The sequence below is a fragment of the Corythoichthys intestinalis genome, chromosome 9, assembly GCF_030265065.1.
Source record: "Corythoichthys intestinalis isolate RoL2023-P3 chromosome 9, ASM3026506v1, whole genome shotgun sequence".
Classification (NCBI taxonomy): Eukaryota; Metazoa; Chordata; class Actinopteri; order Syngnathiformes; family Syngnathidae; genus Corythoichthys; species Corythoichthys intestinalis.
In genome coordinates, this window is record NC_080403.1 from 51,362,737 (window position 1) to 51,379,994 (window position 17,258).

Consider the following 17,258-nt stretch of genomic DNA (forward strand, 5'->3'; position numbering starts at 1 on the left):
GTAGACGCTTCGGAGTGAGGACAGCATAGACAGATTTAAATGACAATAGAGTGAAATGCCCACTACAGTCCTTATGTATCGTATGTTGAATGTATATATCCATCTTGTGTCTTATCTTTCCATTCCAACAATTTATTTTACAGAATATATATATAATTTACAGAAAAATATGGCATATTTTATAGATGGTTTGAATTGCGATTAATTGCGATTAATTAATTTTTAAGCTGTAATTAACTCGATTAAAAATTTTAATCGTTTGACAGCCCTAAAAAAATATATATTTTAAATAAAATTGAAATAAATATAACTTATAGACTAAACCCACAGCCACAGCTCAAGTTGCTCCAGATTAGAGCAAGAACAAAATAATTTCCATAAAAAAGTAAAAACACTTCTGAATAAAAATTAAAATAATTCTACTGCATGACTTTTTTTTCAGGGTGGAAAAGCTCAAGTGAAGTTTCGCCATTTTCAGCCACTGTGTCATCTCTAGTCTACATGATGTCATGCCTATGTGTTAAAAAACAAAGAATTCATAAGTTAATAAGTTAAAAATGTATAAGTTAGTTTAAAGTGTAAATATTGTTGTGGAAAGGTTTCATCTAAACAAAAAAACAAAACAAAACAACAAAAAAAACATTGGGAGTGAGACCTCCCCTTGATCCCGCTAACGTGGATTTGTGCTTAGGGCAAGAGTATCCTTCGCAATTAGCGATCTTTGATGCTATCCCCTTTACCCCTTCATTCAAGCGAATCAAGCTTGTTTTCTCACTCTGCGGCTGTAACACTCGACGAAGTTGCTCTCCCAGCTAAGCCTAGGCTAACATTCGTCTTTGTAAGCTTTTAGTTAGTTTGTATATTGAATTTGGAAGGAAAATGTGTGTTTTGTTTTTGGCAAACTTTTCATGGTGCTAATCTGTTGAAGCTACTCACACATGGAAAAATACAATTGTACAATGTTTTAAATGTATTCATTTTGTATATTCCACTTACCATGATTTGAGAGCTCAATAAATTTAAGAAATGTACGCTTTATGTTTGGAGTATTTGTTTTTGGGTTCACTGGCTGTCTAGCCGATAGCGTCACTTTCACACACAGCAACAAACGGGAGGGGGTGAGCGCTGCCGTGCCAAGCCACTTCAGTCTGCATTTTTGACACATGAAAAATAGCGAATACCGTACTGCGGTCTGACAGAAAATTTTAGTGGTTTTGAAACCGCGACGTTTTCACACCACGGTAAACCGTGAAACCGGTAACCGTCACGTGTCTCGTCCAGGCCCGTCTGTGGTTCGCTAGAGAGCATTTGGATGAACCAGAAGAGGACTGGGAGAATGTGTTATGGTCAGATGAAACCAAAATAGAACTTTTTGGTAGAAACACAGGTTCTCGTGTTTGGAGGAGAAAGAATACCGAATTGCATCCGAAGAACACCATACCCTCTGTGAAGCATAGGGGTGGAAACATCATGCTTTGGGGCTGTTTTTCTGCAAAGGGACCAGGACGACTGATCTGTGTAAAGGAAAGAATGAATGGGGCCATGTATCGAGAGATTTTGAGTGAAAATCTCCTTCCATCAGCAAGGGCATTGAAGATGAGACGTAGCTGGGTCTTTCAGCATGACAATGATCCCAAACACACAGCCAGGGCAACAAAGGAGTGGCTTCGTAAGAACCATTTCAAGGTCCTGGAGTGGCCTAGCCAGTCTCCAGATCTCAACCCCATAAAAAATCAGTGGAGGGAGTTGTGAGTCCGTGTTGCCCAACGACAGCCCCAAAACATCACTGCTCGAGAGGAGATCTGCATGGAGGAATGGGCCAAAATACTAGCAACTGTGTGAAAAGCTTGTGAAGAGTTACAGAAAACGCTTGGCCTCTGTTATTGCCAACAAAGGGTATATAACAAAGTATTGAGATGAATTTTTGGTATTGACCAAATACTTATTTTCCACCATGATTTGCAAATAAAATCTTTAAAAATCAAACTGATTTTCTGTTTTTTTTTTTTTCCACATTCTGTCTCTCATGGTTGAGGTTTACCCATGTTGACAATTACAGGCCTCTAATATTTTCAAGAGGGAGAACTTGCACTATTAGTGGTTGACTAAATACTTATTTGCCCAACTGTATTGGCCGACCGATGTACCGAGATAATATTTTATCGACTTTTTTCAAGATCAGCCAATATCAGCTGATATAATAGGATAACTGGTAGGTATGATGATCTTAGTTCATAGTCATTGTGAACCATCAGCCAGCGTTACGAAATAAAGTCGCAGAAGAATACTTTACCTTCGGATATACAGGTAGTCCCGGGTTACGACGCACTCGACTTACGCCATTTCGACTTTAACCACGCTGGAGTCTCATCCGCCATTTTGTCTCGTCTTTTTTGGACACATAAACAGTACCTTATTGTACCTCACAATATCTTATATTTTACTTTACTTTAATAATATGACGTTTTCTGTCCTAACTAAAAGTCCAGTTGTTCAGCTTTACAAACTGCAAGAAAAACAAGGCAGTTGTGCTTAGTTTTTGAAGCTTTTTACTTCCTTCACTTTTGACAATTTGTACAGCTCGACACACATGTGTATTAGGCATCCTCTCAATCTCCGCCTATGCATTACAGGTCGCTTCCTGTTCATTTTTGGGCATTTACAGGTTACCTTCTGTTTCTTTTGAGTCACGTCCAATTCATTTGGGGACATTGTTGAGTCACTTTCTTTTTAGTAACCCAAAATCAACAGGAAGTGACCTGTAAATGTCCCAAAATCAACAACAAGTGACCTGTTAATGTCTAAAGCAGGGGTGAAAGTGGCTAGAATTTCTTGCCAAAACTCCCCGACGTGAAGGTTGCCACGGAGCCAGAAATTTTATTTATTGATTTATTTATGTATTTCATTATTAGTATTTTGACTGTACAAACGTTTTTGTGTGTAACGTTTGGCATTTCTATCTTTTCAGGTTTAGAAATGCCGTTCACTTCAAAAGAAAAGGCATTTTGATAAGGCATTTTGCAGGCAGCGCTAATGTTGCACATTTATGAAAATCTGCCATAGAACCAATATTTGTACTTTTCTTTGTATATTTAACCAATAAAAATTATGACCTTCAACATAAAGTGTATATAGTAGGGTTGTTCCAATCATGTTTTTTTGCTCCTGATCCGATCCCGATCATTTTAATTTGAGTATTTGCCAATCCCGATATTTCCCGATCCGATTGCTTTTTTTTGCTCCCGATTCAATTCCAATCATTCCCGATAATTTTTACCGGTCATATGCATTTTGGCAATGGATTAAGAAAAAAATGAATAAAACTCGGACGAATATATACATTCAACATACAGTACATAAGTACTGTATTTGTTTATTATGACAATAAATCCTCAAGATGGCATTTACATTATTAACATTCTTTCTGTGAGAGGGATCCACGGATAGAAAGACTTGTGACTTTGTATATTGTGACTAAATATTGCCATCTATTATCGGGATGCCGATTGATCGGGACATCTCTAGCTACAGTAGATATCATAGATATGTAGAACTAGATGCAAAATGACAGACGACGTCGGTGTTAGAACTTGTATTATCGAACAGAGATGCGAAATGACAGACTTTGCGGAGTAAGTAAACAGCTGCCATCTTAAAGCAGTAGACCTCTCTAAAAGGCTCTGTTGTAGCGAACCTAATTAACTTTTTATCTAAAATACTCCTAAATCGGCAGAATCTTGTCTTGAATCTATTTTTAAATGATGAAATAGTTTTAAAACTTTGACGAAAGTAGACAGAAGGGAAACTGTGGAATAACGGGAGCAGTTCTTACAACTGTAACTAGAGATGTCCTGATCGATCGGCATCCCGATCGATCGGGTCCGATCACGTCATTTTCAAAGTATCGGAATCGGCAAAAAAATATCGGACATGCCTTTTTTTAATATACTGTATATATATTTTTTAAGTAAATCGTTTTCTAATTGTATTTAACGTTACAGACATAATATGTTACACTCATCCAGAGTCTTTCGTTTAGACTTAGAGGTAGGGTTATCAAATTTATCCCGATAACGGCGGTAATTATTTTTTTTTAATATTGTATCACGTTAAAATATTTAACGCAGTTAAGGCATGCGCTGCACGACCCACTCACGCAATGTCGCGCTCAATCTGTAATGGCGCCGTTTTACCTATATAGAGAGCTAAAAGGCAGCGTAAAATGAGTAGAGTGATTTTTGGCAGCCTTTGGAGCCTTTTTTTAATTGGTTAAAGCCTTACAATCCCTCTCCCTACGATTAGAAATATTGTGGAAAGCAATGTGGGGAAGCAAGGTAGTAATTGATCTTTTTCTTAACACCCTAGGTTATTTCCCAACGCAGAGAAGATATATCAATTGGTAGCACTACGCACAGTCATGGTTGCACTTCCCATCATGCATTTGGGCATGGCTACAGTATCATTTACTGAAAGCTCAACAAATACACTAGATGGCAATATTTAGTCACAATTTACAAAGTCACATTTATCCTTTAAGAATTAGAAGTCTTTCTATCCGTGGATCCCTCTCACAGACAGAATGTTAATAATGTAAATGCCCCGAAATTAACTCATTGCCTGGCATTGGCAGCCACTGACGGTCATAGACGTCCAATCCGTTTGAAGTTCAGATGGATTGTACGTCTACTAGTCATAAACTCATTCCAATTGGTCCTCCGTAATTGACAAAAATTCACTTAAAACTGGATTGGCTATGAATGTTCCAGTCAAGATTGGACGTTGAGCACCGTCAGTGGCAGCCAATCATTTAATAAGCGCCCTAGGTTAACAGCTCCTCAATGTGCCTTCAGTTCTCCAAGTCCATGGTGCTGGACGTGTACAGCGACTACGTGAACAACTTCACCAATGCCATGGCGCTCATTAAAAAAGCCTGTCTGTCCAAGCCGGCCTTTCTGGAATTCCTAAAGGTGAGCTTTTGTTTTATTAGATGTTTTTTCCCCCCAAAATAAGGGTTTGTTTTCCTCTGTAGTATTTGTAGCCGATCGTGTCTTGTCTCCTCGCCTCCATGGCCAATGGACGTTTAATAATGCATACATCTTCACTTTCTAAAGAGACAAACTAATACTTTTCACAACTTATCTTTTTATGTGCTTTATAAATGTCCAGCAACTCTGAAAATAGGTCCTATTAGATGTAGACACCTTTTATAGTGTGGGAATATATACTTCATTTTCTCAAATAGTGGCTAGGGGCAATTTTATTTACTAGACTGCAGCACCGGGTGTTTATTTGACACAGGTCGGCGGAGAATGGTTACTTCCGTGTTACAATGAGAAATGTTTGACTGCCTCACATTATTCCCATTTCGGGTCCTTTAATTTCTAATTAGGTTTTAAATTGTTTTGCGTACTTGAAAGTCCGCCTCTGCAGCAGTTTACCTTTTTTCATTCAAGAGAAAAATATTTTTTTCAAATCTGGCAAGGTGCTGAATGCTTTGCATATTGGATTGTGTATAGTACAAAGGAGGTCTTCAAACAACATTGACAATTCAAGGGCAATTTTCATTGAACTATAGAAAAAACATCGTTTATTAAACTTCAGCACCACTTACTCAAGGCAAAATGCAGACTACAGATACAATCATATATTTAATCGCAGTGCGTGGGAAGCAGTGTTGTCTTTGGCAGCCCTATTACCCTAATTTTCGCACTATAAGGCGCACCTGACTATAAGCTGCCCCCCACCAAATTTGGCACGAAAACGGCATTTGTTCATAGATAAGCCGCACTGGACTATAAGCCGCAGCTGTCCTGTAGTATGTATGTATGTATGTATGTATGTATGTATGTATTATGGGATATTTACACGAAAAGGATATTAACCAGTAATTCTTTCTTTGACATCGGCGTCATACCAATTACTTTGAACCAATTGGCTGCAAAGCTTCATTGCTTCATGAAGTTTAATTTGGCCATCACTGTCAAACAGTCAACCTCTTCTGCCACCTGCTGTCAACACTGTTGTTGTCCAACATGCCTCCGAGCATGCATTGCAGCGCTACAGATGTATATACAATCAAAATTCATGTCCTGTGCTAATACTTTTTTCAGTTACTGTTCCAGTTGTTTCATTAATTGCTAGTTATGGTATTTGGTAACACTTTATTAGACAGTGGTGCCATAAGACTGTCATAATTATGACATGACACTAGAGCTGTCCTGACTAGTCGACATAGTCGATGTCATCGATGACGTAAATCCGTCGACGAGCACAACATCCCATCGACGGTTAATGAAGGGTTAAAAAAAATATATGCGTGGAAAGTTCAGAATGTCGGACGCTTGGTATGCAAGCGGGGAAAGCGGCACAAAGCCCAAACAATAGCGCACCAGAGAGTCCAAAACACTGACTTATTTTTAAAGAAACAAAGGAGGGTACACTGTTGTGTTCTGTCTCTTCAATGCCAAGCTTGGCTGGACGTGGGCCGGGAATGATAACGACAGGAGATTGTAAGTCCATCTAACTAACTAATGCCATGTATTATTAAAGTTGCTAAGCCTGTCGCGATATGCAATGAGTCCATTTATCGCATGGTAAATAAAAATGAGGGCGCGTGCATGCGTGCGTGTATCCATTTGTGCGTGCGTGCTGATGGCATATGAGACTCCAGTTCTTTTCTCTCATCAACACGCTGTAGAATTAAAGTTCAGACATACAAAATAAGAAAACACATCTATATTAAACACTATATACGTTAGCATTGCTACATTGAGTTGAATGGGGAAAAAAGACGACCTACTTTAGCCGGCTATAAAACAGGCAGCCTTCTCCAAAACTTGCAGTTAAAAGGTGACACTTCAAACATGAAAAATCGCTGGTTAACAGCATTTGCAAAAGGAAAAAAATCTATTACTGACACCACATGCAATCACAAAAAGTGCTTTTTTGCGGAGTGTAAAGGTTAAATTAGCGGTTTAGCGAACGTACTTCCGGTGAGCATTTCAAAATAAAAGCATGTCATGTTCGTCATATAAATAACTTTTTCTGGAGTTAATCCCACATACTTCAGATTCTACACTAAGAATACCTTTAAAATGACACACTTTATGAAAGGTCTGATTGGCAGTGAATAATTATTATAATACTATTATATATAGTACTACAGTATACTATAATATTAATGCTAGGTATTTTTTTAAGAATTGTTTTGAATCATGTTGGAAAGGAGAAGTCAGTGTTCTGAATCTGTTTACATTCCATTCTTTTGCACAAGTTAATTCTATCAGCATTTGAAGTCATTGTTTTTTTGTGATTTATTATTGTTATTTATCTGATTATTTGAACTTCAATAAAGAATTTAAGTGTTCCAAAATGTTTTTGTGAATTGATAAGCGTCAACAAAAATTTCATTGCTAAATTAGTTAAAAAAAAAAAAAAAAATTAGTCGACTAATCGTAAAAATAGTCGGCTGGCTAATCGGGAGAAAATTTGTCGTTTGGGACAGCCCTACATGACACTGTCATGAGCATTTATGAATGCTTATAACAGATGTCATTTAGTGGTATCCGGCAAATTAACTCACTTTTGAATGGATGTAAAAGATCCAAGCTGGACATGAATTGAGTTATTGACATAATTTGCCGGATGTCACTTCACAACATAAGCATTCAGTAATGCCCATGATACTGTCGTGTCATAAGTATGAATGATGGTCTTATGACAATGTTATGATGGCGCTTTGTAATAAATTGTTACCTATTAACCCAAATAAATCTTCAAATAAGCCGCACTGGACTATAAGACGCAGAATTCAAAATGAAGGAAAAAAGTAGCGGCTTATAGTCCGAAAATGACGGTAATTTTTTTTTTAGTCTCAGGCCATGTCCACACGTAGCAGGGGATTTGGCAAAAAGAAGATATTTTTCTACGGTTTAACCTATCATCCACACGCGCACGCAGATTTAAACCAGGGTTCTTAAAAATGACGGGGAAGGTGAAGATTTGCGAATTCTGCGTTTGTGGCTCCATCTTGTGGACACTGATAACTGAAGATTTACGCCACTGGCTGCGACAAATTTTGTCCTCATGTTACACGAGACCAATTTTTTACATTTGGAGTATATCAAATAGGCGCTTTTTTGCTTCCATTTTTTTTTTTTTTTTTTTTTACAAAATCTTGCTGTGCTTCTTATTGAATAATGGGTATTTTGGACAATTATTTTATTGTTTTGAATGTACTTCAAAATGAATGAAGGCGGTTGGCTGTGAAAGTTTTTTATTATTTTTTTTCTACACAAACGTGCAGGTGTGGACGAAATTATTTTATCCCAACGTATTAGGGCAGAATTCTCGTTTTTAAAAAACCCTGCTACGTGTGGACATGGCCTCAGTCTCAATTATTTTTACGGCCCGAGTAGAGCTGAGTGGTATACCGAAAATTTACCGTTACCGAAATTCTTCATAATGACTGACGTAATTTTGACCATGTCGGTAAATTCGGTAGTTTAATAAAGCAAGAAAATATACTAGTAGTCTTTTTTATCCCGCTTTGACTCTGTGTTGTTCAGCTACGTTCATTCCCCTTTAAAGTGATCCTCTAACTTAAATACATGTAGGCTCTAATAAACCACATTTGTTCTCTTGTACTAAAATATGTTGTTAGAAAGACATAAAATGTTAAATCAATGGCAATATTTTATAATATTTAGTCCATATTTTGACTGTTAGTTGGCGCCATGGTTTGCGGGCTCGCAGTGATGACATCATTGGGATCTTTCCAGATGTGTAGCGTGTTCAACAATTGCTTATTGCTGCCTAAACCTGCGAAGTAAAATGCCACAATGTGCTGCTTTTGGACGCAATTTCCAATCAAATGGAAACAAGGGGACTCAAGTGAGTGGTCAAGGTGGAGTGATTATTTTTAGTGAATAAATGTGCATAAGTGGAAGCTTCTCCCACTTTTTGGTCCCTGTATGCACGTATCCTACCCACCACGCGTTACAACTGGCGCCCGAACATTTTTCCTGGATCCTCAGTCAAGTAAGGGATCCGTTTATTTTCTGGATCCGACGGTCCCACCCCGTCTGCAATATTGGTTTCGGACATTTGCATTTTTTTGATTCGTCGGTCCGACAGCGGCTTTTCGGATCAGTCTATTTTGTGGAATCGACGGCCTGATCGCAGCTGCGACATTGCCATGGGATCGGTCTAATTCCTGGATCTTCGAGTGAGTAAAAAACGCGGATTGTGATTACTGTTGCCATCTTTTTTGTTGACTATTCTTCGTGGGAGTTTTCCCCAAATCATACTAAATAATTAAAGCACAATGGCACGCTACAGTGACGACTGACTCTGACGTGGACCTTACAACAATGTTGGAGTTCGTCAGGGAACGCGTGTTTTCGTACTGCTGAGCTCCCGAGTGAAGAGTGGTCAAGGTGGAAATATTATTTTTTATGAATTAATGTGCATACGTGGAAGCTTCTCCCCTTTTTGGTACTTTTATACACGTATCCTCGCTACCACGCGTTACAATGTATAAGACATGGATTGCCCAAGGTGTGCTCTTTGGCCTGTACTGTATGTAAAGCACACGACAGCTCTGGATGCTAACAATCTACATAATTATATTGGGATAAGTTTGAAAACGCAATATGCTTACCTTGAATATCTGCTAATAAAACCGGAGTTCCCAACGGCACTCTCTCGCATCACTAGTTTTGCCCAACTTTTGTCTTATCAGGTATTTGCTGCACGCATTTTTCCCTGAAGCTCGTCTTGTGAACGACCGACAGTGCTGTCCTGCTCTTCACTTTTCAGATCTGGTTCAAATAGGAAGGGTAGAACTGACGACATGTTGGGAAAGCTAACGAGTGACACGCTGGAATTTCGGCAACGGGACCGGTGACGTCACCACTGCGACGTAACGAATGGCGACCTATCACTTAAAATAATTTTACAAAGTTTATTAAAACAATAACATTAAGAGGGGTTTTAATATCAAATTATTATAACTCATACTAACATTTATCTTTTAAGAATTACTTGTCTTAAAAATAGAGGATCCCTTTAAGAAAGCAGTCAGTGTGCTTACGTATGAAGTCACGTGGTTATCAGGAAGTCAACAAACAGAAGCCCGGTAGGCTAACGCTAGCAGCTAATGCTAGCGGCTATCACTACAAGCAAACATGATGGAATCGGGCTTAAGGGAGCTTCGCCATACTTTCACCCGACATTAAGTAGACTCTTGGCGGGCTCCAAACGGGCTTTCACCCGCTTTCCTCCCTGGTTCTCAAGATTTCAGAAGAGGGTGCGTTCTACTGGTAGCCAGGTCCAGTGTTGGGAATAACGCCGTTATAAATAACGCCGTTACATCACGGTGTTATTTTTTCAGTAACGGGGTAATCTAACAAATTATTTTTTTCCGCTGTTACCGTTACTGACGGTCAACAGCGGTGCGTTACTTACTCTGAATAAATTGAAGAAACTACCAGCCGTAGCGAGTCTACTCTGCTCTCTTTATCTGTCATCCAAGACTTGGGGTGCGTTCAGGTTTGAGAATAGCGCACGTTTTGTTTTGTGCTTTTTCTTAGCAAAGATATACCACACAGGACGTGCTGGCACTCCATTTGTTTAATAGCACATATAACTTCAACATTAACACAAACGTACGGCTCTCGGCAGGCCGTGTCTCTAACTCACTCCCGCATCATGTGAGCAAAACAATATTGGGGCCGTGTCCACTTTAGGGTGCCTCGGATAATTCTGTATCAGAATATTACAGCACGTACTTAATATGACTCCAGGCTGTTTGTCCCTGCTCATTCAATTAGACAATGATTTTCCAAAGCTTGCTAACGTTTCTGTTTTTGCTACACCTGAATGCTAGCCTCGTTCCCATCCCCCACTGGTAACCAGCAAGAATGCTGCTTCCATCTTGAGGATGGCTTGAGGGTGACGGGAGGAGTAGGGGGATGAAGCTACCTGAATGCAACACCTGGATAGATGTGATGGAAGTGATTGTGATTGGCTGAGGGTTAGAGTCATGTGTCCTGGTAAGACGATCAGAGCCGGTGTTTTCACACACAAACCGGAACAGCGCGTGCGGCAAACATACACACGCAAAACAGATGCAGAGGGATATGATGACAGAGCATTCAGAGGAAAATTTGTCCTTGACGAGGTGGAGATATAAACACTATTTCAAGTCAAAATACTTGAAGTACAGTAGGCTATGTCTACTTGACCAGTTATCTCAGGTTGTGAGAGTTAGATTTAATTGATTAAATTCACTTTATATTGTTTACTGCTGATTGTTATTTTATTATATTGTTTACTGTTTATTTTTGTTGCACTTCAAGTGTAGGATAAATCTGTTGCTGGTGAGGTGCAATAAATATTACAAAGTTCTATAACACAACTACCTGTCTGTTCTTCTCTATTCAACTGACTTGAATACTGCTCAGAAAATTTCAAATTCTTTGACATACAACAACTTCTTTTTAAAGTAATGGAAATAATTACTTTCCCTGGTAACTAGTTACTTTTACTACAGAGTAATTCAATTACTAACTCAGTTACTTTTTGGAAAAGGTACTGAGTAACTATAACTAATTACTTTTTTAAAGTAACGTGCCCAACACTGGCCAGGTCACAGGCTAACGCTAGCTGCTAACGCTATAAAATGAACGTGATGGAGTCGGATAGCGGCTCTAACCTTGTCAAAATGGCTGAACTTAATGAGTGGATTGGGCACAGACTAGGGCTGGGCGATATGGCCTTAAGTACGTATTGAGCAGATTTACCTCGATAACGATAAATGACGATAAATTCGCCCAAGCAAACTGTTATATAATTTGAAAATTTGAATCAATGCATGGAATACAAATTAACAGTTTCTCGTTAAATTTATTTACCAGCTTTCAATTTAACAATTGCACATGCAGTCTAAACATTAAGTATTAAAAAAATCTTGTAAACAATAAGAATTCTTGTGTGAACATTTATAACAGCTTGTATGACTTGAAAAATATCATCACTTGAATTTCATTAAATTCATTCCGCATTGTTATACACTAGATAGTGGCATACGTTTAGATATTTGGAATAGATACAAATACGACACATCCACCCGCCCCCCAGAAATTATACTTAATTTAAAAATAAAATGTTTCACAAACCTTTCCTTTCTTTTATTCAGCTCAATTATTTACATCTTATGATTTTGGAAATCCTTACAGTATGCAATAAATAATATTCCTGTTCCCAAGCACTGTGCTTACTGTACTGTAATTTTTACAAAAAATAAACAATACATAGTTACTCCCTGTCATCTAGGACGAGCCACTTACAAGACTAGCACTGTCGTGTATTACAAATACTGCTTTGAACACATCTTCACAGACAAAAGCAATGACACAGTCTTAAAGAGGTCAACTTTAATTGTGTAAATCACACTTAATGACGACACGATCTCCTGGTTGAAATAGACGACATCCACTTAATTCTATTGAAGATATGTAATGCTGGGGCAATTTGTCAACTTTACTTTTAAAAAGAAACGTGCACTGTTTATCCAGTAGATGGGGCTCTTGCAGTGTGTCAAACAGTGATTCAATTTAGGGCAATTGTCTTAAAAGTGGTTCATTGTTTCAGAAAGCCTCGGTTTTTCCATCCCTATCTGGAACCTGTCAAGAGTTTACTTAATGTCGGGTGAAAGTTTGGCGAAGCTAACTTAAGCCCGACTTCATCCCGTTTACGTGTAGCGTTAGCAGCTAGCGTTAGCCTACCGGGCTTCTGTTTGATTGGCTTCCTGAAAACCATGTGACTCCTAACGTAAGCACACTGTCTGCTTTCTTAAAGGGGAATGAACATAGCCGAACAACACAGAGTCAAAGCGGGATGAAAAGACTATATTTTCTTCTTTTATTAAATTACCGAATTTACCGACATGGTCAAAATTACGTCGGTCATCGTGAAGAATTTCGGTAACGGTAAATTTTCGGTTTACCGCCCTGCTCTAGCACAGACTGCATCGGACAATTAGTATGTCGTGTTATTTTTTATCTGTGTGTGTGTGATTTCTTTGATATGTTTTATGACAGTAAAACATTCAGCATAAATTATAATGCAACAGTGACGCTATAATACGACCGTCTAACGGCCACAGCTATTTTTCTGTATGTGCTTACTTCATTCTGTGTCATTACTGCCATGATAAAATCCTAAATGTTTCATAGGCAAAAGAGCAATATAGCTTTAATATGTGTGTGTGTGTTTCTTTGTGTGGGGTGCATGTGTGCGTGCATGCATTAAAAATGCTCCGGGGAAAAAAAAAACCTTTTTTCTGGGGAAAAAAACCTGAAACCTTGAAGTAAACACTTAGCAGCCATTAACAATAAGTTGTCTGTTTGAAATGTTTGCACAGTCGTCGTATTGATTTTTATAATGTTGTACATTGCTCAAGTCATGCAAGCTGTTATCAGTGTTCATACTTGAATTCTTATGGTTTACAAGACATTTTTAGATACTTAATGTTTAGACTGCATGTACAATTGTTTAAATATGTTAAATTGAAATCTGGTAAATAAATCAACGACAAACAGTTCATTTGTATTTCACGCATTGATTCAGATTTTCAAACTATATAACAGTCCGCTTGGGCGAATTTATCTTCATTTATCGTTATCCATTGTTTTTTTTTTTAGACAGCAGTGGCTTCAAGGGCTGTTCCAAACGACTAATTTTCTCCCAATTAGTCAGCCGACTAATTTTACGATTAGTCGACGAATGTAATATATTTTTTTCTTCTCTTAGTGTAGAATCTGAATTCTGAAGTAGGTGGGATTAACTCCAGAAAACGTTATTTATATGACGAAAATGACGTGCTTTTATTTTGAAATGTTCACTGGAAGTACGTCAGCCAAACCGCTAACGGTAAGATTTACACTCAAAAACACACAAAAAAGCACTTTTCGTCATTACATGTGTCAGTAATAGATGTTTTTTTTCTCAATTTTTTCGTTTGCAAATGCTATTAACCAGTGGCGCCACCAGCCGTGGCCACCCCTATAAATTGGTTGGCCACCCCACTGGCCACCCCTCTTGCCAGTGTATCGCTAGATTGTTGTAGCATCAGTTATGCATTTCATCCCAAATGAATGCATTTATTTTGTTTTGTTAAATGTAGGGCTGTCAAATTTATCGCGTTAACAGGCAGTAATTAATTTTTAAAAATTAATCACGTGAAAATATTTATCGCAATTAACGCATTCGCGGTACGACTCATTCACGCTTTGCCGCAAACAGCCTACAATGGCGCCGTTTTACTTATATACAGAGATATGAGGCTGAGTGGAGTAGATACAAGCATTCATTGGGGCCGTGCTATTAATTGGCAAAAGCTTTGTCATCTCTCCCACAGCAACTATAAATTTTGTGGAAAGCGATGTGGGGAAGAATGCCAGGAGTTGATCTGTTTCTTAACACCCTGTAGTGTACCCAACGCAGAGAAGATAAATCATTTGCAGCCACCACACACAGTCATGGTTGCACCACTACAGCCTCAATGTAGCAATGCTAACGTTTACAGTGTTAAATATACATGTGTTTTCTTATTTTTTTATGTCTGAACTTTAATTCTACGGCGTGTTGATGATGCGCAATATTTTCCATGTCTTGTTCACAATGTGTGACATTTTATATGTAGTTAGCCTGCATCTTAGCAGTGTCTGGTTGTGTCATTTGGCGTGCTGATCTGTTGATTTGGGGGCATTTCTGGGTCACTTCTTGTGTTTTTGGTCATTTCCTGTGTATTTTGGGAAATTCCTGGGCCACTTCCTGTTCATTTCGGGTTACTTCCTGATGATATTGAGTTATTTCTAGATAATTTCTCTTGTATTTTGGCCACTTCTTGTTGATTTGCTAGCATTTTCTGGTAACTCCCGTTGATTTTGAGGCATTTCTGGCTTACTTGCTGTTAATTTTTGGTTTGCCACCTGTTTATTTTTGATGACTTCCTGTTGATTTTGGAGCATTTCCATTAGAACTAAAGTGGCGTAGCAGTGGGGCTCCTGATGCACATATTGTCCCATCTCCCCTCGTTCCCTTTTTGCCGCTCCACCATTCTTACAGATCCCCCGGGGAGAGGTACATTCAGGCTAATGGTGGTGTAAGAACATTAAGACCTTGTAATTTTCACGACGTCGAGCCGCATCTTTCGCTCACGTCCGCCGCTCACGTCCTCTCGACACCCGGCCACCTGGAAGCGTCCAATAACAAATCATAAACGAATCCCCGCCGGGTGTTCAGACTCCCATTTGCCGGCGGGAGAACGACTCTGCTTGACGCCCCCCATAAATGATTACTCGAGGCGGGATTACTGCAGGTGCGGCTTTTTGTATCAGCGGAGAAATTCAGGTCCTGTCCTCAGTGTTCAGTCAGGTGAAGTATATTATTGTCTGAGGCAGGCCGGGGGCTTTATCTGTCATCTTTGTAAGCTGCCTAGCAGAGCTGAGCTGAACAACAATGACCTGATTAAGAAGTAATAATGTCCTCAATCAGCACCACTTATGTATTTTCTATTATTCATAGCATCTTGAAAGAGAACCGTTCAGTGGTGGAAGGAAAGAGACCATGCAGCCTATATCTGGGCTCTTTTATAAGTCAGTTCTTCTCAATTATTTTCTCTTACGCCCTCCTAGGATGAGAGTACTACCGTATTGGCCCGAATATAAGACGGCCCTGATTATAAGACAACCCCCTCGTTTTCAAGACTCAAGTTTGAAAAAGACTTTTTGAACAACAAATTATTTTTTGTACAGAAAATTAGGGTTGTTCCGATCATGTTTTTTTTTGCTGCCGAGCCGATCCCGATCTTTTTAGTTTGAGTATCCGCCGATCCCGATATTTCCCGATCCGATTGCTTTCTTTTTTTTGCTCCCGATTCATTTCCAATCATTCCCGATAATCTTTCCCGATCATATACATTTTTTGAACACGTTTATTTTGAATACTTAATACATAGGTACCGATAATCGGTGACAATAATGAAAAAAAAGAAAAAACAAAATATGAGTATTCGAAAAGGAGTGAGAAGAAGTAAAAACTTATTTACTCCCACCCCTTGTCCTTAAGTCCTGGCATATCAGTTCCATTCCTTACATTTAAATATATACATTCTTGTTTAACACTTATACAATCTCACCATATAACCCTGCATATGACCTATACACAAATGTTGCAAAAGCCCAGAAAACATGAATCAATGAATAAATGACAGCAATGTCCCATATCCCAATAACCACAACACCCTAGTTATTATCCATATTTCCATCATCCTTATATTTCTTGAAAATCATATCTTTATAGTTTCTTAAATTGTCCAATATTTATACATTGTTTTAAATCCACACGAAATTTCCTCAGTAGTCTCACCCCATATACTGATATGCAAAAACTTCCTTGTCTCCCGAAATCTGGGTTCTTTGAAGTCCCAAGATCCCCGTAAATTGTAACTTGTTTCGTAGTTTGTAAACAACTGCTGAATGTTCTGAGGTAATAAATTTCTTACAGCTTTGAACATTATTTGTGCTGTTTGGTATTGTACGATATCCGAAAGCTTGAGCAATTTTGACTTATGAAATAGTGTGTTTGTACGATCCTGATAACCAGCTTTGTGTATGATCCGTAATGCCCTTTTCTGCTGTACATTTACTGAATATACCGAAGTTTTGTAATTATTGCCCCATACTTCGGCACTGTATTGCAAGTAAGGAGAGACTAGTGAACCATATAGAGTGTGGAGTGATTTGGAATCTAATACCCACTTTGCTTTATTTATCATTGCAATATTCCGCGAAATTTTGCCCTGCATGTGTTTGATATGTTGTTTCCAGTTAAGTTTTTCATCAATAATTGCCCCCAAAAACCTGATTTCATGTACTCTCTCAATTTCTATCCCATCTACTATTATCTTCAACTGTGCATCGTTTTTACTGTTCCCAGATAATATTATTTTTGTCTTCTCTAAATTTAATGATAATTTATTATTACTGAACCATATTTTTAATTTGTTCATTTCTGTTATTATTTCCCCCTGCAATTGTAATATGTTATCCCCTGAGTGAAAAATATTTGTGTCATCAGCAAACAACACAAACTGCAGTAGCGTGGAAACCTTGCACATGTATATCATTTATATACAAAAGAAAGAATTTGGGGCCCAATACTGACCCCTGTGGGACACCACACACAACATC

The 17,258-nt window shown here is 38.4% G+C and overlaps 1 protein-coding gene across 3 annotated transcripts in view; it reads left to right on the forward strand.

The window, feature by feature from the left end:
* arhgef10la (Rho guanine nucleotide exchange factor (GEF) 10-like a) overlaps positions 1–17,258 on the forward strand; it is a 389,757-nt gene that overhangs the window by 70,616 nt on the left and 301,883 nt on the right. For all 3 annotated transcript variants that reach the window (XM_057845783.1, XM_057845784.1, XM_057845786.1), the window contains one exon: positions 4,851–4,967. In XM_057845783.1, the coding sequence (XP_057701766.1) occupies positions 4,851–4,967 (117 nt within the window). The remainder of the gene's footprint in view (positions 1–4,850; positions 4,968–17,258) is intronic.